Genomic DNA, 26,416 nt, shown 5'->3' on the forward strand with positions numbered 1-26,416 from the left:
ACCTGATATGTGCGTCTGAGCTATGAGCAAGCAAACCATTGATTCGTTCTTCCGACCTGCGGCTAGTGTACCAGTGCCAGAGTGTACAGCAGGGGTCTCAAACTCGCGGCCCGCGGGCTATTTGCGGCCCCCAAGATGATATTTTGCGGCCCCCACCTTAATATGAAAGTTTAATGTTACTGCAGCCCGGCAGTTTGTATGAAAGACACTTTTTCATTGTCGTGCGCGGAGCTGACCAACCAATCACAGTGGAGTATGTGACTCTTGGGGGGCGTGACTGTGACAGGGCTTGAAAGCAGGAACCCTGACAGCCCCCTCCCTCCCCGGACCTCATTAAGGAGTTCCTTACTTTCTTTTTTAGAACGTATCTATTCGCTCGTAATTTTCTTAATACATGCAGCCCGTGCTGAACTTTTCTCTGGGTCACACAGACCCGGAGGAAGGTTTAGGTATTGGTTACGGTTACGGCGTAGCATCAAACGGTTTATGCACGGCTGTTACGGCAGCACATCGCTCCCGCGGGAGTCGGGTCAGCTGAGGAGAATAAATGTCCCACACCTACATGCGTGACAGCTAACGGGGCTTGAACTTTAAACACGTGTGAGCAACAACAACATTAGTTTTAGACTCACTGAAAATACGTGGGGAAAATGCAATGATAGATGTGTTTGAGATGAACCAGCACCTCGCCTGGATCGTTAGGGAGACCAGAATGGGGGGGGGGGGGGGGGGGGGGGGGCTGTGAGATGAAAGCGAATCTGCAGCAAGACGCAAGACTGAAGGAGAACAGGAAATTGGAGTTGTCCTTAACATTCAATTTAGTTTTAATATTCTTCTCCCCCTTAGTGTGATCTGTGTTATTATATATTTTATGATTATTTTAATGTTTTGTAATGGATGTAGCCTTTTTTTAATGAATTGGTATTTTACATTATTTTAATTAATCACTCAACTACAAAAACCATCAGGACACATGTCCCATAATGCATTGTTTTGTAGTCGTAGGGCAGCTTTCTGCCCTAGTTCAGTACTAAATTTTCAGCTGTGTCCGGGTAGGTTTGCCCCTTGCTCCCACCCCTTTCTCCTGATATTTTTGTGATGATTGACAGGTGAAGTTGGAGCAAAAACAAAAATAAATGTCACACACCAGGTGATCTGTGCAGCGTTGAGTTCACCTGGGTGATCTCAAACACGCTTAGTGTGCATCTTGGCTGCACTTATTTGGTGTCACCAACATACATTTCCATCCGTTTTCTTAAGTATTTGTACTGTCATGACAGCAATGCTTTTGTCAGTTTACCTTCTTGTTGCATCTTCAAAAGTGCAGAATAAAATGTGACACTGAATTTGAAACAGCACATTGTAATTTCTGCATATATTATTAAAGTATTTATTAGTTATACAGTGGAAATTAGTAGATTTGGTTAGAATGTTGATTTACGGTATGCGTCCCTAAATTTGCCGGTTGTGGCCCTAAAATTTTCAGTTAGGGGCCACAGTGCTCCTAGTGAAAAAAGTTAGTCTGGAGCCCTGGTATCAAAATGTATTCGTAAGGCTAATAAAAATAGATTTAAGTTTTCTGGGCTTTTCATGACGTTTAAAGTGGATGAGCATTTTGGCTCTGCGTGTCCCGTACAGGTTTGCGCATCTTTCTCCCGTAGACCACCTTTAAGGGCAGTTGTAACAAAGGCCTAATCCTTTGCCAAGTGGATTCTGAGCTTTTGGTACAAACTCTATACAACAACGTTTTTTTGTTCCCGCAGAATCTTTCAAAACTAAATGAAAATGACGGTGCTGAACAAGCTGCAAACATCAAAATCTTGAAATGGTTCCTTTTTTCAATGACCTCCTTCCTCCCTCTCCTCTGCAGTGGAAGGAAAGAAGATTCCTCCACCTGTCTCGCCCAAACCAGCGCCCCCGCCCACAGCTCCCAAACCAGCCAAGCTCATCCACTCCATGACCGGCCCCTCATCCCCGACCACGGCTTCTGTTCCTGTCAAGCAGCATGCTGTAGTGGCACGACAGACCAGTTCGCCCCCCACATTCCCAACATCCAACACTCCCAGCCCCCCAAACGCCAAGCCAACGAGTCCTTCTTCCCAGAGCCCCCACACACCCCAAACCCCCACAACGCCACTTACTCCTGCCACTCCCAGCCCAACCCCTCCTCCTGTCAAGCCGCCCCGCTCCTCCATTGGGGGGGTGTCAGTGGACAGTGGGATAGCTGGGGGCGGCTTCATGCCTCACGCCAACACCACCGCAGAGTTTGGCGTGGATTCTTTGGTGCATCAGAAGCTGGAGGAGACGAGCGCATCCCTGGCTGCCGCTCTGCAGGCGGTGGAGGACAAGATCCTGCGACAGGAGGAGTAAGACACACACCTCCACACCAGCTGTCCTCCCTAACCTTCACTGGAGTTTGAACATTCATGTTCAAACTCCAGTGAAGCAGTTGGCGTTTGGTTGAACCTCATCCTTCTAAAAGTCAAACAGCTGTATACGTGTTTGGAAGGGTTTAGTTACTTATAGTTCATGTTGTCTCATCATCTGACCTGTAATACTGTTTTTAAATGATGTAAATGGTCTAAAGCAGCCAATCGAAGGGCCTAACCTTGTAACGGTGTGTTTATGTAAAAATTCTGCTCAAACGTCATTTTCTAATTCTTTTTAAATAGTGAACACAATCCCTTTAGTGCGTTTGATAAACCCATAAAATGGCAGAATGCACAAAAACGATGACAGGTAGATGGAAGAAGATCACATGACACCTACAAAATAGGATATCAAACGCTTCAGCTGCTGACATAAGACAAAGTTTTATCGCAGTTTCTTTATGTTGCTAAATTTTACTTTCATGACTCAGAGGCCTGAGTCAGACTGAAGTCAACCTAAAAGGCTTGAAAATTCAGGTTTGTGTATTTGTTTCATATCCATGAATTGACTTTCAGGTGTAAAATTACACGTTTTTTTAAAGCTTCCGCAGTGGAAATGCAGAAACTGTCCGCGTCCTCACAGGCTGTTAAAATGGAAATATACATAACCTAGAAACATTCATTTCAACTATAGTTTTTAAGACTCGAGACTTGACTTAAACTCAAATGCAAAGAAATTAGGGCACAACTTGGACTTACAAACAGTTGTTTCACTCATCACTAAGGTTTAAGTCCCATCAGTTGTCACGCACCTCGGTGTGGGAAATTTGTGGTCGGCATTTGACCCATCCCGTTGGGGAGCTGCAGACACAGCCAACCATTTGGGGGTTTAAGCTCCCAATCCAACCCCTTAATGCCGAGTGTGAAGGAGGAGGACATTGGGCCCTTTTTTTGGAGTCTTTGGTATGACTTGACCTGGATTTGAACTCACGACCTTCCAGTCTCAAGGTGGACTCTCAAGGCCACTGAGCTGGTTGGCAATCATTGAGACATTAGTGCTATAAAGGCCTGAGATTCAACTTGTTTTTCATAATTTTGTACAAACCAATTCGTTGCAGGAGCTAACCAGTAGCTTGCCCCTGCGGTGCTGTGTGAAGTGTCTCATCGTGAGGCTAGAGAAGACCTCTCCGTGTTAGCACAGCATCAGTAACCTCAGGGTAGCTCATGATGATAGTTTTCCAGGGTTTCCTGTCTCACTGACGTCTTCTTCTGTGTTTGGATGCAGCTCCGTGGCGGAGCAGAAAACCACGGTGAGCATCCTGGACGACATCGGCAGCATGTTCGACGACCTGGCCGATCAGCTGGACGCCATGTTGGAGTAGCAGGGAGCTTTTCCCCCCTGTGGCAGCCGCACCAGGAGAGACTCGGGCGGCACGACAGGCGGCATGCTTCTCCATCTCCCTGCCTCCTCATCCTCCTCTCTCTCTCTCAAGCAAACTCCGCCCTTCTCCCTGCTCCAACTGCCATCCATCCACTTGTCTCCTGAAGGCCTGCTCCTTTCCTCATCTCGCAGAGAAAAGGAGCATAGGAGGTGCTAAAAGAGAGCTGAGGATTGTAAGGACCAAAAGACATACGAGGACAGAACAGAAATATAAGAGATGAAGAGGAGCAGCCCCAAACTAATCAGACTCTTCAAGAGGAACAAAAAAACACTGATTAAAAACCCACTATGTGATGAATCATAGTGCCGGTTTATGTACATTCTAAGCATGGAGAGTTTATATCTACTGAAAAGTCCTGCATTAGCACAGTAATATATGATATATATATAGATATATATACATCTCTAGCTCTTGGTTTGATGTCCTGGTTCTGTGTGGAATGGTGACCTCTGGTGTTGTGATGATGTAAATGACTTGATGGAATTTCTTTTTTTTTTTTTTAATCTGTGACCAAAATGAGATTTCCAAAAGGATTGGTGTGTGTGTGTGGGGGTGTGTGTGTGTAGGTGTGTAGAAAGTGTGGAGGAGGACTTGTGGAAATTCAGGATTAGATTCAGTTTCTTGCATTGGACGAATCTCTAAACCCATCATCATCTTTACCATCCTGTACACACGCACACACGGAAGAAGCACAATGACCCGGACACACACACACACACGCACACACACAGCTGTGGTAGGTTACAGCCATTGAGTGTATTGGAGAGCTGGACATAGTGACTCTTGCTCCCTGGCGTCCCAAACAGGAAGTACCCGCCAAAATCATTCTATTGGTTAGAAGAACCGTTCTTGCTCTGATACGTTTTTTTTTAAACAAGTTCTTGATATATTTACTGGAGGGAAAGTTATTCGAGTTAAAAACTGACCAATCAGATGCCTCAATAAAAGCATGAGTTCTCATGCAGAACGTTCAAAACGTTTGACAGATTTCGTATTCAAGCAAGCTCCTCAATGGCAGGTAGTTGCCATAGAAACAATGACTCAGACCGTTATGGACCGAACATTACTTAATGTAATGGCTCCAACATGGCGGCGTCCTTATCACAGAAACATGGCGACTGAGTTGACTTCATCTGGTTGGAGCTGGAAGTCAACGGTTTTCTATGGATGACATCACAGTCACTCAGTCCAGTTCTCTTATACAGTCTATGGTTCCAGCAGGATGTCTGAGGGTCAGGGAGCAGATTAGGGCAGTGTATGTTACAAAGACAATAAAGACAGAAAAAAAAGGAAAAGATTTTTTAGACGTTTGTGAGAAAAGAGAAAAAAGGCCACTGAGGAGGAAAACCGCTTATATCATTTCCAGAGCAGAGATTAAATTTCTAAAATGTTTCCTTTAATCCTAAAATGAAGAGTTTTGAAATTCAGATCAGATTTTGTTGCCAGTTGGAACCATTTTCCTGATTATTCTGACACCATGTCCTGATTCTGATCTGATTTTTCCTTGATGACAGAAAATCAAAGATTTTTTTCCTCATCAGATTTTAACTCTTTTCTCAAACTTTGACTTTTGTTTTCAAAATGTCAATAGAGAAAAAAAAGTGTTGGAGTTCTAAAATAATCTGAGGTCTGATTTAGTCCTGAGAACATTTTCAAGGGTAAAATTGTAGCTTTTATTCCTCAAAAATTTGGCAATTTTTCCCATTTTCCCAGAGTTTTGACTTGAACCTTAGATTTCAGATTCTCTTAAATGCATCTTTGAATGCAGAATTGTTTCATAATACTTTGAGTTGAATCTAAAAACGATGCAAATGTTTTGTTTTTTTCCCCCCAACTCCTCTTTCATATAAGGAGAAAAGAATCCCTGTTCATAGAAAGTGCTGCAGCCAGTTTGATGCATTTTTTGTGTTTTTTTTGAAAAAAGGGTCCAGTTTTTATCTCAACAGTAAATTAATGATGGAAAATAAGAAATATTTCAGTTATGTCTTTGAAGGATTCCACGTTTGCACACACGAGCAGTTAAAGAGAAGAAACTGTTTCTTCTTGCACATCAGACAGATTCTCTTTAGAGAAACAACAAAAGTCGGTTTTTAAATGTGTCATTGTTTCCTGAAGGGCTTCAGCTTTACCTTTATCATATCTGACACTTCCCATCATGAGGTCAAGCAGCTCCAGACATGCACATCCAGAGATGCGACGGACAAACCCCCACGGACGGATTCAGGATCAGGTCCGGTTCCGACTCTCCTGACAGAGCAATGAAGGCCTAGCGTCATGTTCCAGACGCAGTTTTTACGTCCATCCCAGTAAAAATGTCAGCATTTTTCTACCGTTTGATTCCCAGGGAAGAGCAGCTGCGTGCTGTGGAGCATGTCCGTGTTTGGTCACATGTTCACCTACCTTCCATGATCCTGAATGAAGTTAGTAAACCCTGAACATGCAAAGTTAGCAGACGTCAGCATTCATCTGTTTCTTTCGCAGGATGATGGAAAATAGATTAAAAGCTAGCAAAGACGATTTCACCTTTACATGTCTACGAATTCTAGATTTTCATCAGCAAGAGGAAAACTATGAATTTGGTCACGCATTCATATTAGTATTTTACTCTCTATACTCTAAAATAACAGTGAGCGTTAATCAAAAACACTGTTTTGTGTTTAGTGGGTCAAAAGATGTGTAGGTGACTTAATGAGCATCAGGGCAAACATGATGCTTCTACCGCCATGCTTGATCCTGGGATCCATGTTTTTTTAGGGATGCCACTTTCTTAACAATTCTGTTCAAACATCCATTCTGTTTAGTTTTGATGTACGATTTGTGTTTTACAAAAAGTAAAATTCCGACATTTTTAATTTGCTAATAAGCAAGTAATAAAGAAGAAACATCTTTACGAGGGCCTGACGTAATGCAAAAAAACAATCAATAATACATTTAGCACAACACAGGAGGCGGTAGGCGGGAGGTCTGCAACGGTTGACTTTCACCACTGTTCGGTTCAATGGATCAACGTACGACTCAGTTTTAAACCAAGAACTGTGGCATCCCTAATGTTTATGACCTTGATACCTCCCTTCATAATCAACATTTAGGTTTTGTTGAGTTAAACCCCATTTGATAATCTGTCAGATTAGCTCTGCCTCTCGTCTTAATCTGTGTTTCTAAAGGTTTAGTAACAGTCATTTTGAAGATCATTCAACGTCAACCTCCTGCACCAGGAATGACTCAGGTTTATGCCACTATTCTGTCCGTTTTTTGATGCTTTTAGATTTGGCGTGTCGCACAATAAAACTTTGGAAAGTCAGACTCTCAAGTCGGATCGGCATAAAGCTCAGGAGGTTTCAACAGCACATGCAGTTTTGAGAAAAAAGGGATTGAAGTCGCACTCGCCCCCCTGTTTTGTCATGACAATCTATCACCACTCTCATCAGCATCACCGTGGCAACCGCAGGACGTCTCCACGAACGTTTGCCACTGCCACGTAAAAAGGAGAAAGGGGAAAGTTGGGATGGAGTTATCAGTCATGGAGATCTGTGAAGCCTGGTGTTGTTTGCTTTGTTTCGTGTACTAAATGATAAGTTGGTGTAATGTTCCTGTATTTAATTAGCTTCTCAACCCGTTCAGAAAATAAAGGGTTTCACAGTCTCATTTGCAGCCAAACGCCACATATTTATCAATAAATAATAATTCAGAGCTTTGGTATTTAAATTCTGATCACATAGAGATTCTATATATATGGATATTTGCCAAAAGTAAAAATAGGAAGTGTATTTATGATGTGTTTGTTATCCTGAAGAGTATTTTTCAAGGTAAACAGATCTAATCTAGGTGTTGAATCAGTTGCTTCTCCTGCTTAAGTGGTCTAAGCTAAAGAGTCATTGTAGGATACCATCATGGAATATTTCATTGTGTAATTTCTTTTTTTTTTTTCATATTTATTTCTCTGCCTACATGTGTCCAGGTGTGGCAATGTGTAAAACTTGTTCACTCTAATGCATTTTTTTGTATTGTTTGAATTCTTTTCTTTAAAATGTGCCTTGCTTTGTGATTTTGGCCTGACTTCAATACAGTAGATGGGTATGAACAAAAATGGCGGATCCTTCATTTTCTCTTTTGTGGTCCAACTCGATGTAGTTTTTGGCTTTCAGTCATGTTGGCGCCCCACTGGCAGACTTGGAGGAATATATATGGAAATACAGAATTTTTAGAAACTGCAGAGCCCTGGACATGACATTGTTTCCAAAGATTACTAATTTATGGCCACAAAATGCTAATTTGTGTAAAGTAGTTAGTATCTCGTGCCCACAATATGTTACCTTGTGCTACTATTAATATTTTGAGGCCACAGATAAGCATTTTATTTGCATTTTGTGCATACAAAATACTAGTTACTATCTTGTGCACATAAAATAGTAACTTGTGTGCACAAGTTGCATTCTGTGAGCACAAATGACTATTTTGTAAGTAAAATTTAACATTTTGTGAGAATAAATTAGCATTTTGTGAAAACCAATTAGCATTTTGTATTCACAAATTACTACGTCGGAGTAAAAGTTAGCAGTTTGTGTGCACAAATTGCTATCTTGCACGTACAAATTAGCATTCTGTGCAAACAAATTAGCATTTTGTTGCACTAATTAGCTTTTTGTGAGCACAAATTACCATCTTGGAGTAAAAGTTAGCATTTCGTGCAAAGAAATTAGCATTTGGTGCGCACAAATTCATATCTAGTGTGTACCGACTAGCATTTTTTTCCACAAATTACCTTCTTGTCTTATCAGAGATTTTGACGTCATGGAGGTTAAAACATGGCTGCCAAAACAGGTTTAGCAAACATGATGAGAAAAGGCAAAAGCTTTGGACTGACGTAGGGCCTCAGTACTGTATACAGTCCATCTTTCTACTATTTAACACACTACAGTCAAATCATTTCAACTACGTGAAATGAACAGAGTAAAATCCGAATTAGGCAGAAGCGAGCCCAGAGTCAGCAGGAAGCTGATGTCTGTAATTGGTTAAAGGCTTTTCAAGGTATAGAGGCTTTACGAGGGGAAGTATGTGGAAAATGGTCAAATGTAGACTATAGTTCTCCATTTCTTCATTCTGGGGTTATTTTATCAGCTTTTAGTGAATAATATGACTCATAATTTATACAACAACAAATATTGACATGAGTGGGATAGGAAAGAAAATTTTCATGCCCAGCAACCCCGCCCACAACTCAGAGATACATTTCTAATGAACTCCTGTCGCTCTGCAGACACTAGGTTCTAGAAAACGACACTTAAAAAAAAAGAATTTCCCCAAAACGGCATAATCATAAACAAAAGACCACTGGTGATGAAGACCAAATGGTCATCATCTTTACTGAGATGACGCAACAACTGCAAACAGCTTTTCTTACTTCTACCATTGAGCCTTGCTCTTATGATGCTCATTTTAAACCCTATAGTTTATCTGAAAATGGTGGAGATGATTTGGGACGTTTTGTCTTGAGCCGTTTTCAGTTGAAGTTCTTTAGGCCAGTGAGTAAAATGAATCTCGACCTCGTGGAGTTGGTTTAATGGAAATCAGGATTGATTGGAGGCAAACGAGAAGTTCCACTCCAACAACGAGACTTATTGCATTCACATTTGTATTCCCTTCAAAGGAGTAGAAAAGAATACTTATTCATATTGATTCTATTTTTTCCTTTGGGAATTTGCATGTTATGTATAGCAAACATGCTTGTAATTGTGTTTTTTCACAAAGAGATGAGCTTTAACCCACACCTAAATTCAGATGCTCTGGTAATTAAAATGATCAGTGGATTATGTAGATTAGGCCCAGATTAAAACATGAGAACAATCTGCTAAACTAAAGTCTTTTGTCCGTTCTTAAGATATTATATGGCATTTAAAGACCCGCTCTGATGAGAACTGGGTTTCAAGTGTTTTAAACATCTTTTTCTGATGATGGTGGTAAGTAAATTAGAGATGAAAAAATACCGTTTAAAAAGATTGTATTTGTGATGTAGAAACTAGGCCACAAGCTCTATTCTGATCACGAACTCTCTAAGAACGGATCCATAAAAGTCTTTGTTTTCCTTGTCAGAGCTGGAATCAGGATCTAAACTGCATGTGCAGCTGGATAAATGTGGTATCAGACGTGTTACGGGTTAAACCCCAAGTTGGGGGACCTAATGAGGGGCAGGCCCAATAGCTGGGGTTGTAATGGGTCCAGGGCAGTTGTTTGGGGTTTTAGCGGGTCCAGGGTGGTTGTGTAGGGTTTTAGCGGGTCCCGTCTAGTGGGTCTTGATGACCCAACTCCCAATGTTAAAGTGCCTAGGATAGCACAAGGGTTGAGAGCAACAACATGACAATAACTACGATATTGATCGCCATTTTTGTTGCCTTGGTAATGTTAGTTTGAGGGTGTTAGGGTCTGTGAGCTAGCGGCAGAGTTTAATAGATGGATGTTGGGAAGTATGGGCGGGCTTGCTCCACGCCAACAGTCCTTTTACAACTCACAGGTGAATTTATAAAGAACTACTGGGTGGTGATGGGGTGCTCTCCTAGGGCGGGGCCCAGCGTTGGGGCCCTCCCAACGCGGCAGGGGCCTGGACTCTCCGTCCCCCTGTGACTCCCTGCTCTCTGGGTTTGGGGGCCCGTGCGGTGGTCCTGCTGGCAGATGCGATTGTGGGTGTTGGGGGGGTCCTGGCTGCCGCGGCGGGGGTCTTGGTGTGGGGATGACCGACCGGGCACTCTCCTTAGAAGAACAGAAACTCTCGAGCACAGGAGCCGTCTCCCCATTGCACAGGTGGTTTGCGTGACTGAATGAAACATTTCACGTGTTGGTCTGTGGGCATACGTATGCGTGTGAACATTGGCTGTATTGTGTACATGTTTGTATGTGAACATTTTTGGAGCCAACAGGTATGTTTGTTACATTTGAGTGTGTGTGTGGACAGGCTCCGCCCCTTTTAGATTTGATTATAAACATACAGCAACTTGTTACTTTATGCTGCTTCACAGTTCTACCGCGCACCCCCCCCCCCCCCCATCTCTCTCTCTCTTCTTCCCACCTTTACTTTTCCCTCTAATCCAACAAAAACATTGCTGCAAATATGAGCAAGATGAACAAAGTTTAGTCTAAACTACAAAAGGGGTTTATTCAAATATACACCTAGTGTGTCCAAATATTCAGAACCCCTGCTGTTAAAGTAAAATGTGTCCAACACGTGAGGCTATCAGCTCCATCTGTTTGCTCAGCTGCTGGAAAGGACAAGTTTTCAGCTGACACACACTCACACACTCACACACACAACAAAGTGTACAACATTTTTATTGATCAAGGACCAACTGCATCTTAAATTACTACAAGTATATAAGATGTTACTGAAAGTTTAGGTGGGGTGTAACTCTTCATCGTTTTCTTTCCCTGTTCTTCCTGTGAACTGGGTTTTAAAAAAAGAAACAGTAAAAAACCTGGTTCAGCCAAAACGATTAACACCATGAAGATCTTCAGTCTTCTTACGCTTCCTCAGAAATTTGTTCATATTTTCAACCCAATATGGGTCCAGAAACCGGCGGAGGACTTTGCGGGGACCGTTTTCGCTTTAGCTGTTTGTCGGGTTCAGAACCCTGGAGTGAACCAATTGGTCGTTTCCCCTCAGAGACGGGTCAGGAGCGCCGCCCAGCTTCCTGTCCGGGGAGTGAGGAGGGGGGGCGGAGCGTGGAAACTTTTATACACAAGGTTACAACCGTTTGACGGCTCTGGGTGGAGCTCAGTGGAACCGCCACTGCAGAGGTTTAGCGGCTTCTCCGAGGAGTTTTTAGAAAAGACGTAACGCCGAGGACACGACAAAGCGCGAGTGTTAAAAGCTCAGAGGAGAATCACAACACTGATATCTGCAAAACTATAAAAGAACAAACATGTGGTGTCAAAGCGACAACCTTTCCATCACTGAGCTCAGTGCTCCAGGCGTCGTCTGCAGAGTCACGGCCACGCCGACGGCTTCAGAGCGCCCGAGTCGGCCTGACGCCCGCTGAGCCTCTTCAGCAGGTCCACACCTGGAACGGAGAGGAGACACGGTCACATGACTGACGCAGAAGCAGCTCCATCGGCTGACGGTGGTGGGCGGCGGCCCCCCCAACCTTGACGGTGCTGTCAACGGCTCCAGAGAAGAGGCGTCCTCTGGACACGGCCAGCGCCGTCACACTGCCCTGGTGTCTCAGCAGGGTCTGGGTGCAGATCATGTTGTCCATGCTCCACACCTGAAGAACAGAACAAAACAAGAGGCTTTTTCAGGAAGCAAACAGATTCCACTTTTGATCTCCTCCTCAGTAGTGGACAGATGGTATGGCCTGCCCTCGCCACCCCCTTTTGACCCGCCCTCTCTCCCCTCTGTGCCCCGGCCACCCTGGTCCAAGCTGCACAAGAGAAATTCATAAAAAACAAAAAAAATAACTTTTTTTCACCCTGGTGACCTGACCAGGATGTCCCCTCCCCCACGGGTGGCAGGGATGGGCTCCGGCAGCCCGGTGACCCCAAAAGGGACAAAACGGGTTTAGGAGATGAAACACTTTTTTCAAAATAGCAGCTCTCCCGTTGGTTTTATCTCCATAGCAACCATTTTACACTTTGGTCACCCTAAGGCAGGGGTGGGCAATTATTTTGACTGGCGGGTTACAAAGTTCTAAAATTGGACAGAAGGGCCGAACCAGGAGCAGAAGAGTGGAGTGAGAAAGAAATAACATGGAATCTGGATGAAAACATTTGGATGGAAAATTATATTTTAAAACCAAACATTTTAGAGTTTTTAGGTTAAAACTTTTGTTCTCATTTTAAAGGCAATGGCACCAACGGCTTGATGAACCTCATGTAAAACGTAGAGAAATGCTGCGTTCAGGTGGTGTTTTAATGATCAGAAGAATGAAAAAGAACAAATCTTCCAACACAGCATGGATGCTAGAGCGGAGGCCCCAAACTTTTTCTTGTGAGGCCACAATAACTGTTTTTCTTTTAACTTCTTTTGTCTGTCTTTCATTGTAAAGCCCTATAATAAAGTTTGATTCATTCATGATCCTTTAAATAGAATAAATAACACTATTTATGAAATAAAAAATGACCAAATAACTCTCTCTGTGATTTTCAAAGACAAAAAAGAAAACATCTACTGATACAGTAAAAATAATAATAGTAAATAGTGGATCCTCTGTCGTCATTTTCTCGCTGAGACGTTGAAGCTGCAGCTCCTCACATGTCTCACAGTTTGCAATAAAACTGAGCAGCTGTGTCCTGCACGTCTGTTTCTCATCCAGTAACCACGAAAAAGCTCATTTCTGTGTCTTCTGCTGCAGCTACGCATATATCTGCGTTGCCTTTTCATCAGTATAGAGTTCCCTCGTTTGTTGCAGGAGTTACGTTCCAAAAAGAACCAGTTATGGGTGAAATCCAGAGAGAATGATTACAGACGTTTATGGCAGTGAAACTCCTCACTACTCACTTTCTACACTTTTCTCAGACAGACATGAACATTTTCACCCTTTTCTCTTGTTTAAATTCTCAAACCTTCATAGAAATTAAGTCCAGGAACTTAGAATGAAAACAAAGATCTGATCCATCACAGATTTCTGTAGATCTGAAGAGCTCCACGTTTCTGTACAGGACAGACGGAGGAGATTGATTGACAGGGTCTCCAGCCAATCAGGACACAGAACAGGGTGCGCTGTTTAAAAAAAGCAGTATCATCGCTCTAAAAGAACGAGCTAAACTGGGAAAGATGAACTACGAGGTAGAAAGGAAAGACCGCTCCAGAAGAGAGCTTGACCGCATTCATCTTTTTGACAGTTTCTCCCGCTGTGATGTCATCAATTGGGGGGGGGGCAGGCATTATCCAGAACCTCTCCTGCGGTTCTGGATAATGTGGCGGACAGAAACACAAACATATGGAGCGTTGGTGAATATGAAAGTCCAGAAGCCCAAACTTCCTGGAGCTCTTTTGTGATCATTTTTAGGGGTGTGGAGGTTGTTTTGATTGACAGGTGGGCTGTCCAATGGGTGAACCAACGGGTCAAACTTTGCTTTGCCCCGCCCAAATGCTGTTTTCAGAATGCTGGCCCGGGCCTCTGCGTCAGCGACTCTCACCCTGAGGGAGCGGTCGTAGGAGGCGCTGAACACTTTGGTCTGGTCCGGCGTGGAGATGACGGCCAGCGCGTAGACGGTGCCCACGTGGCCCGTCAGGGTCCGCACCTGCTCTTTGGACTCAATGTCCCACACCTGCAGAGGAAATACATGAGCGTCACCTGCCTGGAGGGAGCGTCTTCACTTCGTACGCGGAGGCTGCTCAGGTTCAAACACAGTGCCTTGCTCAAGGGGAGCAGCAGAACTGAGCGTTGACCCAGCGAACAGACAGGGGGCGCTCTTACGTGGATCAGGTTCTCATAGGTGCCGCAGACGATGTGGTGGTTGGTGACGGCGATGGAGTAGACGCTGCCCCCGCTGGTCTGCAGGACGTGGACGCACTCCAAGGAGCGGATGTCCCAAATCTGACAGACGGGGGGAGACGTTTGTTAGCCGCCACCGCCGCTAATGTATATACCAGCGACCGCGTCAAAATAAAAGCAGCCGAGGAATCAACAATAAAAATAACGTAACTTAATCTATGACAAATTTGATTAAACAGACTGAAAATGAGACGAATGAAGGCAAACATGAATAATGTTAACAGAACAGGTTTCTATTTAGATCAGAGTAAAAAAAAAACGTGTCGACATTTGCTAGTTTTTTTTTTTTTTGGATTGCTTTAAATAGACTGATCTGGTGAGGAAATGGACCGATGTCAGCTATGTGGCAGCTTTCACCATAGCTTACACTTCATTTCCTAAATCCTTCTGAAGAATTGGACTTTTTCTTCTCAAAAGGATTATTTCTGTATTTGCACAGATCAACGATCCTCAGGGATTCAGGATCGTTTACAGAAAAATAACAGAACAGATCTTCTCTCTGTGCCAAACAGACAAACGACGGAGGATCTGGAACCTTCGCCTGTGTGGAAGAAGAGGATCATGGGAAAATGTTCTCAGCTAGTTCAGACAGCAGGAACAACAGGATCTATCCCAGAATTCTACTTCTTCTGTTCCATGTTTTGCTTTTCCTCTTCCTTTTTTTTTCCTGTGACGGATATCCCAGGGATGTTTGGTCCGTCTTCTGTGACTTGTACCTGCAGCAGGTACTGACCTTCATGCTTTCTGGGATGCAGAAACTAACCCCTCCTGTGTGTCTAACAGCATTTGCTCCAAAGCTCTTTCTAAATTGCAGGAAGGATTATAAACATTCAACAGTCATGTTGCATGCTGGGTATTAAAACACTTTTTTTTTAAAAGAAGAGGTGAAATAAATAACTTCCCCCTCATACCTTGATGGTTTGGTAGGAGCCGCTGTACAGGTGGTTCTGGGAGGCCACCAGCGCTCGGACCCAGTGATTGAGACCGGTCAGCTCCTTCTTGAGTTTCAGCTCCGTCCCCACGATGTCCCAAACCTTAAACACATGACAACAGTCCAGCTGTTTACCTTCCATTAGTCTGCGACCATCTGCGACAGAGCCGAGGAGGAACCGGGACAACGCCGGAGGCCGGCGAGGAGTTGGGAGAGAGCGCTGACTCAGAACTATGAAGCAGGGATGCAGACGGAACCTCTGATGCTGTTTATCTTCAGACTTTCTCCCATCATCCTCTCCTCCCCAAACCTTTGCGCTGATGACGACAGCAGACGCACCTTGATGGCTTTAAGGGAGCCGCTGAACAGCATGTTGTGGGAGGAGACCAGCGTGCACACGGGGTTGTCGTGGGCGCGGATGGTGTTGACTTTCTGCAGAGTCTGGATGTCCCACACCTGCAGGCGTAAAACACAGAAAGACGCCGCCCCCGTCAGCCCAGCCGCTCACGTCAAAGGGAAGAGGCGACGCGGCGGGACGACTTACAATGATGGTGCAGTCCGCAGAGCCGCTGTACAGCCTGTTGCTATGGAAACAGAGAGACAGTGGGGTCAACGTCTGGGGGGATGGTTGTTTTTTTATTCTTTAAAGTTGTGGTTTCTGTGGAGTTACCCCTGGATGCACAGAGCCAAAACGATGCCGTCGTGTCCCTCCAGGGTTTTCTGACACTTGTAGGTGGTGCACGTGTCCCACACCTGACAGCAAACAAACAATACATTGAATGGATTGTTTTGATTTGTTTGTATCTGGTTTGTTAAAACGATCAGCATGGACATTGAAGCATATTGGAGGATAGGCGTCTAACAAGCTTCATACGTTTCCGCCTGTTCTTTTTTTTTTATTGTTTGTTTGTTTATATTGTAATATGTAAATACTATAAATGAAAAACTGAAAAAAATGTAAAAAATAATATAGAAAAAAAAAATCATGTGCCTGAATGCATGTGTGTATAAGCGTTAGCATGTGTACGCATGCGCATGTGTGTTTGTGTATGTTCACGTGTTTGTGCGTTTTCCTGTGTGTGTTTCTGTGCATGCAAGTCTGCATACGTGTGTGCGCATGTGTATGTGTGTGCATGCGTTTGTGTGTGGGGGGCACGTGTGCAAGCGGGTGTGAGCATGTGCTTGAGTGTACATGTGTGCATATGTGAATGTGTAAGTGTGTGCATGTGGACGTGTGTGCATGTGGATGTGTTCATGTGTAAGTGTGTGCATGTATTTATGCACATGTGTGCATGAGTTTTTAAGCTTGTAAATGTGTGTGTGCATGAGTTTTTTGAGTTTTGTATGTGAGTGTGTGTGTGTGTGTGTGTGCGAGGGGTACATGTGCAAGTTTGTGTGTGTGTGTGAGTCTGCATGCGTGTGTGTGTCCATCTTTAGACAGTAAACTCTGGTTGTTTGTGAAAAAGCACCAAAAGTTTAAAATAACTGCATAAAACAATCTTTTGTTTGGGGGGGGGTTACCTTAATTGTCTTATCAGAGGAGCCTGAAAACAGCAGGTCTCCGGTGGAGTAGACGCACAGACACCAGACGGGCCCCTGGTGGCCCACAAAGGTCCCCTTACACTTGAAGATCTGCTGTGGATCATAAGCTGCACACAAACATTTCAACAAATGCTGCAAACTGAACTGAATCCAGGTGTGGAAGCACCAGACAGGAGACCAGACAGGAACTCACATCCCAGGATCCCCATGTTGAGTCTGGCGTTGATGTGGGACAGCTCGTCCTGCAGGAGTTACAACCACATGAGCCTTTAGTTTCAGCATCACGAAAGCGCCCCCCGCCTTTCCCGTTTCACGCGCTCCTCCTGGTCAGCGTTCACTTACGTTGAGCATGGAGGCGTCGCGGCGAAACTCCATCAGGTCTTCGCTCAGTTTGCTCTGGTTCTCATCCAACATGTCTGCAAAACACCAGCAGGAAATGAGGGGAGCTGAAGAAGACCTGCACGTTCACCTGAACGCCGAGTTCACTGGATCCGACCTCAGCTCGGCAGACTCACTCACAGCCTAATGCAGCTACACCAAGCAACAGCTTTTTGGGATTTTGGCTAAAAACGGCATAATCAGAGTGAAAAGTGAAAAAACGTTGAAAATAGAACCGAAGAGGATCGGCGTGGACTTTTAGGATGTGAGAGCTCTGTCTGAAGATGGTCGAGTTCTCACAGGATTCTCTTCCAGCTGAATTTTAAAGTTTGGCTGCTCATCCCAGGTTCCAGCCGCTAACATCAATGATGGTGAAGCCGTTCGTCTTTAAACCGATCACAGACAGAGATCTGCTGAGGGATCAGGCACGTGTTCCTCTGGGAGGACTCGGTCTAGGATCCCTGCATGTGAGCAGCAGTTCAAAGTCCCATCAGCTGTCACACACCTAGAACAGGTGACCCCTCCCCTGGGGGAGCGGGGAGCTGCAGACCTTTTGGTGGTTTAACCCCCAAATCCAGCCTCTTAATGCTGAGTGTCAACCAGGGAGGCATTGGGTCCCATTTTTAGAGTGTTTGGTATGACTCGACCTGGATTGGAACTCACGACTTTCCAGTCACAAGGCAGACGCTCTACCACAAGGCCACTGAGCTGAGTTTTCTTCGGAGGAAGCCGACAGGAGCGTCGGCAAACTCCAAACGCTCCCGTCGGATTCCGTCAACATCCATCAGGAGCGCCGGAGAGGAAAAAGCTGCCCTCACCAAACTTGAGTTCCAGGTTTTTCTCCAGCTGGTCCAGCTTCTCAGAGAGTTTTCCCAGCATGGAGCGCAGGAAGGCGATGTCCTGGTCCTTCTGGGCCAGGGTCAGCTGCATCTCGTGGAACCTGAACGGCGACACATCAGGTCCACAAAGACGGAACCGCAAACGCAGCGCCAACGGCGGCGTGTTTACGGACCTGTCGTCCGTCTGCTGCAGGAACTCCTTCAGGCCTTCGAACTTGCACACCTCCAGGTGGGTTTCGTACGTGTCCTGGTTCCCGATGAAGGTGCACCTGTATGTGTGTGGGGGGGGCAGAATGAGATCCCGGCATCTTCACCTGTGGAATGACGTGGATTCAGAGCCGGAACACAACCGGCTCAGACGCTCACCCGTATTTGGAGTGTGGACATTTGATGTGCTCGCATTCCTTGAGGTGCGCCTCCAGGTTCATGGTGAGCAGTGGGGGGCAGGAGGGGTTGTTGGGGCAGCGGACCGGCCGGTAGTCGCAGCTGGACTCGTGCTCTCTGAGCAGAAACAGACGCACAGGTCAGAGCGGCCCAAACGCGCGGTTCTGGGTTCGGTTCTGCGGGGCGTACTTGCGCGTAGACAGTTTAATGGTGAATGGGCAGCCCAGAGGGTCCACCTCAAACGCTCCGGGCTTTCCTGCCACGTTGGAGGTAGGGGCAGGAGCTCCGCCCCCTCCGGGGGTGGTAGCTCTGCAGCCGTATTTGCAGTGGACAAAAAGCTCCCCGATCTGCTCAGCGACGGCGATGTTGTTCACCACGACGGTGAGCTTGGCGGCATCCACCGGGCACTTATCTGTGAGGTGGGAGGGCGACAGGAAGTTGGAATGAACCAAATCACAACGCCAAGCGGTAAATCCACGCCGGTAGAAACTCACCTGAAGTCAAGGCGCAGCGTCTGCAGAAGGTGTGCTGCAGAGACAAACGGAAACGTTCAAATTCCTGACCGTGCTGCAACAATCGCAGGACGGTCCAAAGCAAACTAGCCGTGAGCCTTTTCCAGCAGACAAATGGATGGTTGCCAACGGCAACGCCAGTGACATAACATGCTATTTAACATACCGTAACTCATCATTTACAAACGTAGTATTGCATATCGGCGTTGTATTTTTTATTAATTTAGTGTTGCTATTCAGTGCTTTTCTCCGCTACAGAATCCGCTAGAATTACGATGATTGCGTAAGTTACGGTGATAAAAAGAATGTCAACAACGTTGCTAAAATTACTTGTGATAAGTAAAATCCAATAAGTAGTCGGTAGTAAAACTCCTCTATGCACACTTTTTCAGCGTTTCTCAGACAGACATGAAGATTTTCAGACTTTTCTCGTTTGTTCAAACTCTCAAAGTTCAAAGCTTCATAGAAAAATAAGTCCAGAATTATAGGAGGAAGACAAAGATCTGATTGCGATGAAAATTTATGTGGTCTTTTGCAAACTGAACGCATTCTGTTCGGGTGACAGAGATGGAGGAAATTGACTGATCAGGTCAACAGCCAATCAGAACGCAGAACACTGTAAAAAAACATGCCAAATTGTCCTAAAATACTCGTTCAAATGTGGAAAACGAGACAACAAGAAGTGAACCGCATTATAGCGAGGGATCCCTGTATAAATATCCATCCATCTTCTGCTTAAGCGGGTCCGGTTCAGGGGGGCAGCAGTCATAAGCATAGATCCCCAGACTTCCCTCGCCCCGGCCACTTCCTCCAGTTCCTCTGGGGAGACCCCGAGGTGTTCCCAGGCCAGCCGAGAGACTTAGTCTCCCCAGCGTGTCCTGGGTCTTCCCCGGGGCCTCCGCCCAGTGGGACATGCCCGGAACACCTCCCCAGGGAGGCATCAAGGAGGCATCCGGAGTGGATGCCTGAGCCACCTCAACTGGTTCCTCTGGTTGTGGAGGAGAAGCGTTTCTACTCCAAGCTCTCCATGGGTGACCCAGCGTCTACCCCGAAGGGAGAGCCCAGCCCCCCTACAGAGGAAGCTCATTCTGCCGCTTGTTTTCAGGACCTCGTTCTTTCGGTCATGACCCAGAGCTCATTTATAGGTGAGTATTGGAACAAAGATCAACCGGTAAATTGAGAACTTTAATTTCTGGCTCAGCTCTCTCTTCACCACAACGGACCGATACAGCGACCACATAACCACGGACGCTGCTCCCATCCGCCTGTCAATCTCACGGTCTTCCCTCACTCGTGAACAAGCCCCTAAACGCCTTAAACTCCTCCACCTGGGGCAGGAGCACTCCACCCACCCAGAGATGGCAAACTACCTTTCTCCGTTCAAGAACCATGGCCTCAGATTTAGCGCTGCTAACCCTCATTCCAGACGCTTCCTGGCTCAATGAAGCTAACAGGACAACATCATCTGCAAAGAGCAGAGAGGTCATCCTGACCCCCAAACCAGACCCCATCCAGCCCTGGCTGCACCTAGAAATTCTGTCCATAAAAACTACAAACAGAACCGGTGATGAAAGGCAGCCCTGCCGGAGTCCAACACGCAGCGGGAAAAGGTCCGATTTACTGCCGGCTATGCGAACCAGGCTCTAGCTCATAAATATTTGCTGTACAAATTCCTAGACTTTGCATGTATCTGCTATATTTTCAGATTTTTTTGTTGTTTTTACAGCTATTTAAGCTCTCGAGAACTGACGTTACTGGAGTCCAATTCCTCACACTTGGCATTGGCTGATTGGGATTTGTTGAATTTGTCCGGCTCCCTCCCTCCACCCACCCACCAGAACGCGCAGGAGGAAGATTTATCCGCCAAATGTTGGAATGCGAGCAGCAGAAACGTTGCTAACGGCAACCACAGGTTGCAGACGAGCAGCTAAAATCTCTGGAGTTCAGCATCTATCCGGCATTTATTTCCCACAAACAGCAGCAGAGTTGGAGAAACCGGAAGCAGGAGATTGGGAGGAGGCTCACCCCGCAGGTGGTGATGACGGGGTCCTTGAAGACGCTGCAGCACAGCTGGCAGCACAGCTTGACCGACGGCTGCTCTGCAAACACCTGAGGCTCCTGCGGCAAAGACAGACGCGCTCCATTAGAGAGGCGGCCGCAGAGCGCGAGCGAGGTTTACCCTTCCTCCAGTCTTACCGCGTCCTCCTCCTCCTCGTGCAGAGAGAACGTGGAGCGAAGGGACATGTTGGACTCGGAGTGCAGGGATCGCACGGAGATGGCGGAGTCGGATCTTCGGGGAGTGCCGATGGGAGGCTGAGGATGAAGAAAGCATCCAGAGGAGTTTAGCACTGACAGGAGCAACGTTTACAGGGAGTGTGCATTCTTTTTACCATTCCATCCTCCTCCTCACGAGGGGAGTAGTTGAGGGTGGAGGTGGAGGAGGGAGTCCTCCGGTGTTGTTTGTAACTGTTGGATGCTTCTGCTACAAAAAAAACACAGAGCAATTGGAAAAAGCAGATCTCATTTTGTCGGATTTGAGGACAAACCAAAGGAAAGGTATAATCTGTGTTTCACCTTTGGCTCCAGAAGCCACCGCTGAGAAGGCGGGGCCAAACGACGCCTCCATCCTGCCCGCAGAGGAAAAAGTGGGATGGATGGGGGGTGGAGGGGCTGCTGGAGGAGGAGGACGTGGGTGGTGCTGCTGCTCCTCCGGAGTATAGGTTGTAGGGAGTTTTACCGCCGCGCATAACAGATCCAACACTGGAGGAAACGCCAGCAGCGGGCTGGTCTCAGATCTGAGAAGCACAGCGCGGTGAATAACCATCACGGAAGGAGGTTAACGTTCCACAAAAATGGAAGACGAGTACACCTTCCTCCCTCGAGGAGGAGGAAGGGAACTGACTGGAAGCTAAAATGAAAGAGTCTGAATAACTTAAAAGAAATGACGACTGATGAATCAGCTGTAATGATCAAAGAAAAACAATAAACATCACATTGTTCTGCTTCTGCTCCCAATAAAGAAAACAATTAAATATCAAAGATATGAACAAAGACAATTGTTTAAAGATCAACTCTGATGAACATGGGGTTTTTGATCTGATAAAAGCTTTAATTGTTTTGTTTTTTTTAAAACAGTGCACTTTATAATCTAGAGCAGTGTTTTTCAACTTTTTTTGAGCCACGGCACACTTTAACCTTGACAAAAATCCCGCGGCACAACAGCATCCAAAAAAAAAGGAAAAAAGAAAAACTGGGAAAAGCTCATAGTCTGGATTAATCTACAGTCCCTCCATAATCTCACATGCATTTTTGTGATAATTATGGCAGAAAAAGCTGGAAGCTGCAGCTGTTTTTTTTAAAGATGTAATAAAAGTTGAGTTAAAAGATTTAAAAACTGTTTGATGTGTCTTTGTTGTAGTTTTAAGACGTTAAGAGGAGAGACTCATTGTGCGCTAAGACACTGTCACTTTAACCCAATGCATCATGGGAGATGTAGTGCAAAAATATCGACCGACCGCAGACAGACAAGCGTCTCTGAGCTTCATTGTTTTGTTCACTTTTACCACGGTCTGACACCGGATTCTGTGGAAAGCTACACCGCTAAAGACGAGCTTTAGCTGGTATTTTTGTTAGAACTGAGAGACTTATGAGCTAAATCGAAACAAAGAAGTGAAGACTTTAACCACTTCTGATTGGTCAGACTGATGATTTGTGATTAAGACTCCAAGAATGATTGGTGGAGACAGTTAAAGGGGCGGGACTTTTCCAAAAACAGAGCTGAAGCTGCGGCTAAATCGCGGTACCGTCAATCTTATCAAAATGTCTTTAATACAATCAAATAAACACAAAGAAAAAAATGTTTTACGATCTTTCATATTCCTAATTTCTCAGTGTTTTATCAGGGCCTGTTTGGATGAACACAGAGCTGATATCCTGGAGATGGAAAATGTTTTTAGATCAGTTAATGAGAGTAATTTCCCACGGCACACTTGACCGTCTCCCACGACACACTAGTGTGCCGCGGCACACTGGTTGAAAAACACTGGTCTAGAGCACCTTATGTGTGGATTAATTCTGGTTGTGTTTACTGATGGAGAAGTGGCTCTGAGAAGAACATACCGCTCTGTCAACATGTTTGGATGGTGTTGGGATTACGCTAACGTGGCTAACGCTAACAACTTCTAGAGTTACTGTGAACGCACTTAATAAAGTCTGACTGACTGACTGATACACTTATCTCTTAATCTTTTGTCTCCTCTAATGCCTCTTTTAGTTCAGTGCGCCTCATGTTCTTGAAATTGTTGGCTTTTACCAAAACCTTTGTCAAAACTTCTTTACATAATCCAGCAAAAAAACAGTATACAGGGATCCCTCGCTATAACGCGGTTTACTTTTCACGGTTTTGCTACTTCATGGATTTGCATCGTGCATTGTGTTCCGCATTCTGATTGGCTAAAAAGTCCCTCCACGACTTCTCTACCTGTGCGTCAATAACGTTGCAGTTTAATATGTACACGTACGTAAAACAGCGTGCCAAACGCCGGATTTTGCCTATCACGGGTTCTTTTTGGAACGTAACCCCCGCGAAAAAGAAGGCTTTACTGTATAGGAAAAATTAATGAGAATCTTAAAAAAAATAAGCATCAAACTGCGTTTCGTAGTATTTATTAATTAAAATGATTGTCAGGAGCAGAAGGAAAAAATGCAGTTTGATTGTATTTGTGCTCCGCTCCATTCCGATGCATCCACTTGTTTTCCTCGTCTAAGCAGGAATCTGGCACAAAACTGGACTGTAGGGCTAGGCGACATGGCAGTAGATTTAAATCTCGTCTACAGCGAGAAACAGGCAGGCTGACCTTACTCCGAACAATGGAAACCCAAGGAAGCAGAGCGCTGGGAGAATACAATCTAGACTTCCCAAACATGAATCTTTTTAAACAAAAAAAACCTACTTTAACAATAAAAATGGATCTAATGCACTACTGATGTTAGGTTGGGGGGTGTGCTGGGCTGTAAGCTAGCGGGGAAGCATGTGAACGGAGAGCTCTCAGCAACGGGGAAGGGAAGGGGGGCAGGGTTGCTTTGCAAAATGGTCTGGCCCACAACTCAGAGGTGAATTTCTAATGAACTCCAACCGCTCTGCTGAAACTATGTCCAACAAAACGACACAGGCATTGACGTTTTAGTCTAACAACGGCATATTCGTAAATTAAACACTGCTGGGAACCCTTTGAAAATAGATCAAAAGAAGGTCAGAGTGGGAATTTTAATGTTTTATTCAAATGAACCGCATTTTTGGGAAGTTAGTCCCACAAACTGGAGGTGCAGGAGGTGCCCTCTGCCCCGCACAGCGCCTCCGTGTGCCGCCGCAACAAGCCCGCAAAGGAGAAGAAGCTCGAGCCAGCAGAAAGGGGGCGGAACGCAGCCAAAGTTCGCTGCTTTCCGGTGAATATGTCCGAATAAATGTTAAAACTTAACACATAAAACTACTCACCCGCGCGGAAAAAAGGAAATGAGACCACCTCGCTGGGTTATGTTTATATGATTGTCGTCTTTTCAAACATTATTCTCAACAATCTAAAGAATTTGCTAGCTTAAGTTAGCTAATTTCCCTGTCTTAATTAGCATCACTCCTTCTAGCAGCCTTCAGCGAACGCTGCTAAGTACAACCGGATAATTTGGACTGTTTTCTAACTGGATCAACAAGTTTTTTAAAACGGTCGACGGGGAAAAGGGTCAAAAACTTACATTTTGTTTCGCCTGCATTACTCCATGTCTGTGGATGAATTCTTCCTCTTTTCCTCTCGTTACCAACCATTGAGGAAGCAGTGTATTCTGGGATGTGTAGTACGTACAAGGTGATGTCACTGCTCTTATGTTTAGTTATGGACTACACTCCCCAAAGTCCACTTGTGAAAGGTAAATTCCAAAGTAAAAACTGCACAGAATAGTATTGCCAAATACTTTTATTACGTTGTTGTTAGCTCTTGCTGAAGGCGAGCTGACAGATCAGAAGAACTAGAATTTGTCAGAAGAACTCAACAAGTTTTACTTCGAAAGCTCAGCACTTGTAATGTTACGTGTTTTTAGTTTAATTTTTTTAGAGGGGTGGTTCTTGCTGAGGCTAATGCTGGAACTAACCAACGTCGCGGAGGAGCTGGAAGATCAAGTGTTGCCACTATGTTATTACAAAATTAACTTTTTTTGGGTCCCATTTTTATTTTTGCAATTAACCAAAAATGTTATTTAGGAAAACTTGAATGAAAAAGTTCGGGCGAGTTTGAAGGGAAAAAGGCTAGTTAGGAAAAAGTGGGACACAGAACAGACAGGGACACGCAGCACAAGGTGTGACCATATAAAGACTCCCTTTGACCTCCCCAGTTTAATTTGCTTTGAAATGTTAAAAAAAAAAAACTGTAGATGAAAGTGTATCTTACTCATCTACAGGAGGAGCAGAGGAGTCCTATTTTCTCATGTATTGCATACTTACAATGTCTTTTCATGAATGTACCAAATCCCACCATTGTCCTAACATGACATAAAGGTAACTGGAACAAACTCAGAACAAAGCCAGTGTTATCTAATGATAATATGATGATATCTGATGAAACAGGAGACCCTGGTCTAAGCTCACCCTGCTTGATACAGATAAAGTCAGACGGTAGTACATATTTATTTACAAACTTTAGAAAAGTAAATGAGTGAGAGTGAGCGTTTTCAGTTATGGATAATGGGAAGGGGAGCAGGGATGTTCTGCACCAACAGTCCCGCCCCCAATCAGAGGAGAATCTCTAATGAACAAAGCAAGTCTTAAGCATTCCTTACATGATGTGAATTTGGGAATAGCCACCAAGTGTTTTACTTACTACCAAGTAGGCCAAGGTAAAGAACGTCTGGTCAAGGCTATATTAAACTTTTCCGCTCTGACCTCAAGGCTTGAGTAGCACCAGGTTCTTGAAATTGTCGGTTTTTACCAAAACCTTTGTCAAAACTTCTCTACAGCGGTCTGTCTCTGGACCACCCTGCTCAGCCCTAAAGCAACATTTGAGTGGACTTCCTATTGACTGCATAGTTTTGAAAGTACAAAGAGTTTGTTGTGTTGTGGCCTTTTCTCGTTGCATCCAACCCAACCAAAACATTTTCAGTTGGAGGTTGGGCAAGAATCAGGTGCCGTCCTTTTGCAGGAAGATGCAGAAGATTTATAGCATCTTGTTAGTGTCTATACCAAGTGGTTTAACAAACATCAATTGATCTATCCCAGCATTGAACAGGAGACATTGTTTTCCTGGTTTACTTCACTTTGAAGTCAATCTCAGGTTGTTGTTTGCACTGACCTACTAGGGTTTCTCTTGTGCACAACCAATTGGTGATGCCCTACAACCTTGTTATTAACCTGGTAGCTGATGCCCTTACAGATACCCATAACACTACCTGAGGTTAGTCCCTGTTGGCCTACGAAAGGACACGTGCAGATATACATTGTTGGTGTTCAAAAAAACTAAACCAGAGGGGAAAAAGTGCTCCAGCGCTGTAGG

At 44.9% G+C, this 26,416-nt stretch overlaps 2 protein-coding genes across 20 annotated transcripts in view; one reads left to right on the top strand and one right to left on the bottom strand.

Annotated features, from left to right (window-relative positions):
* caskin1 (CASK interacting protein 1) overlaps positions 1–7,898 on the top strand; it is a 117,590-nt gene extending 109,692 nt beyond the window's left edge. For all 18 annotated transcript variants that reach the window (XM_078951134.1, XM_023957764.2, XM_023957766.2 and 15 more), the window contains 2 exons: positions 1,871–2,366; positions 3,655–7,898. In XM_078951134.1, coding sequence (XP_078807260.1) covers positions 1,871–2,366; positions 3,655–3,751 — 593 coding nt within the window. In that variant the 3' untranslated portion in view covers positions 3,752–7,898. The remainder of the gene's footprint in view (positions 1–1,870; positions 2,367–3,654) is intronic.
* Positions 7,899–11,115: 3,217 nt separating this feature from the next.
* Positions 11,116–24,770, bottom strand: traf7 (TNF receptor-associated factor 7). 2 transcript variants are annotated; one of them, XM_011478621.4, is made up of 21 exons: positions 24,630–24,770; positions 21,456–21,676; positions 21,272–21,360; positions 21,078–21,194; positions 20,907–20,999; positions 18,864–18,897; positions 18,559–18,781; positions 18,352–18,486; positions 18,159–18,254; positions 17,965–18,086; positions 17,111–17,184; positions 16,962–17,010; positions 16,748–16,875; positions 15,897–15,979; positions 15,771–15,810; positions 15,566–15,682; positions 15,207–15,329; positions 14,218–14,337; positions 13,937–14,068; positions 11,944–12,063; positions 11,116–11,859 (listed from the first exon to the last, which is right to left on the bottom strand). In XM_011478621.4, the coding sequence occupies exons 2-21, from the start codon at positions 21,505–21,507 to the stop codon at positions 11,845–11,847; spliced, it is 1,962 nt and encodes a 653-aa protein (XP_011476923.2). In that variant the 5' UTR covers positions 21,508–21,676; positions 24,630–24,770; the 3' UTR covers positions 11,116–11,844. The 2 variants fall into 2 exon arrangements, with proteins under 2 accessions (XP_011476923.2, XP_004071899.1); XM_004071851.5 differs by having other exon boundaries at positions 21,272–21,363.
* Between the last annotated feature and the right edge of the window lie 1,646 nt (positions 24,771–26,416).

This window comes from Oryzias latipes, chromosome 8 (assembly GCF_053564925.1).
Source record: "Oryzias latipes strain Hd-rR chromosome 8, Olatipes_Hd-rR_3.1".
Classification (NCBI taxonomy): domain Eukaryota; kingdom Metazoa; phylum Chordata; class Actinopteri; order Beloniformes; family Adrianichthyidae; genus Oryzias; species Oryzias latipes.

What these genes read in the sequence shown, in the direction of transcription:
- traf7 (XM_004071851.5), bottom strand. Translation starts at nt 21,507, where the DNA reads ATGGAGGCGTCGTTTGGCCCCGCCTTCTCAGCGGTGGCTTCTGGAGCC. An exon ending in GGTGGCTTCTGGAGCCAAAG is followed by an intron (nt 21,364 to 21,455) that starts GTGAAACACAGA and finishes TTTTTTTTGTAG; the next exon opens with CAGAAGCATCCAACAGTTAC. An exon ending in ATTAAACTGTCTACGCGCAA is followed by an intron (nt 18,487 to 18,558) that starts GTACGCCCCGCA and finishes GTTTCTGCTCAG; the next exon opens with AGAGCACGAGTCCAGCTGCG.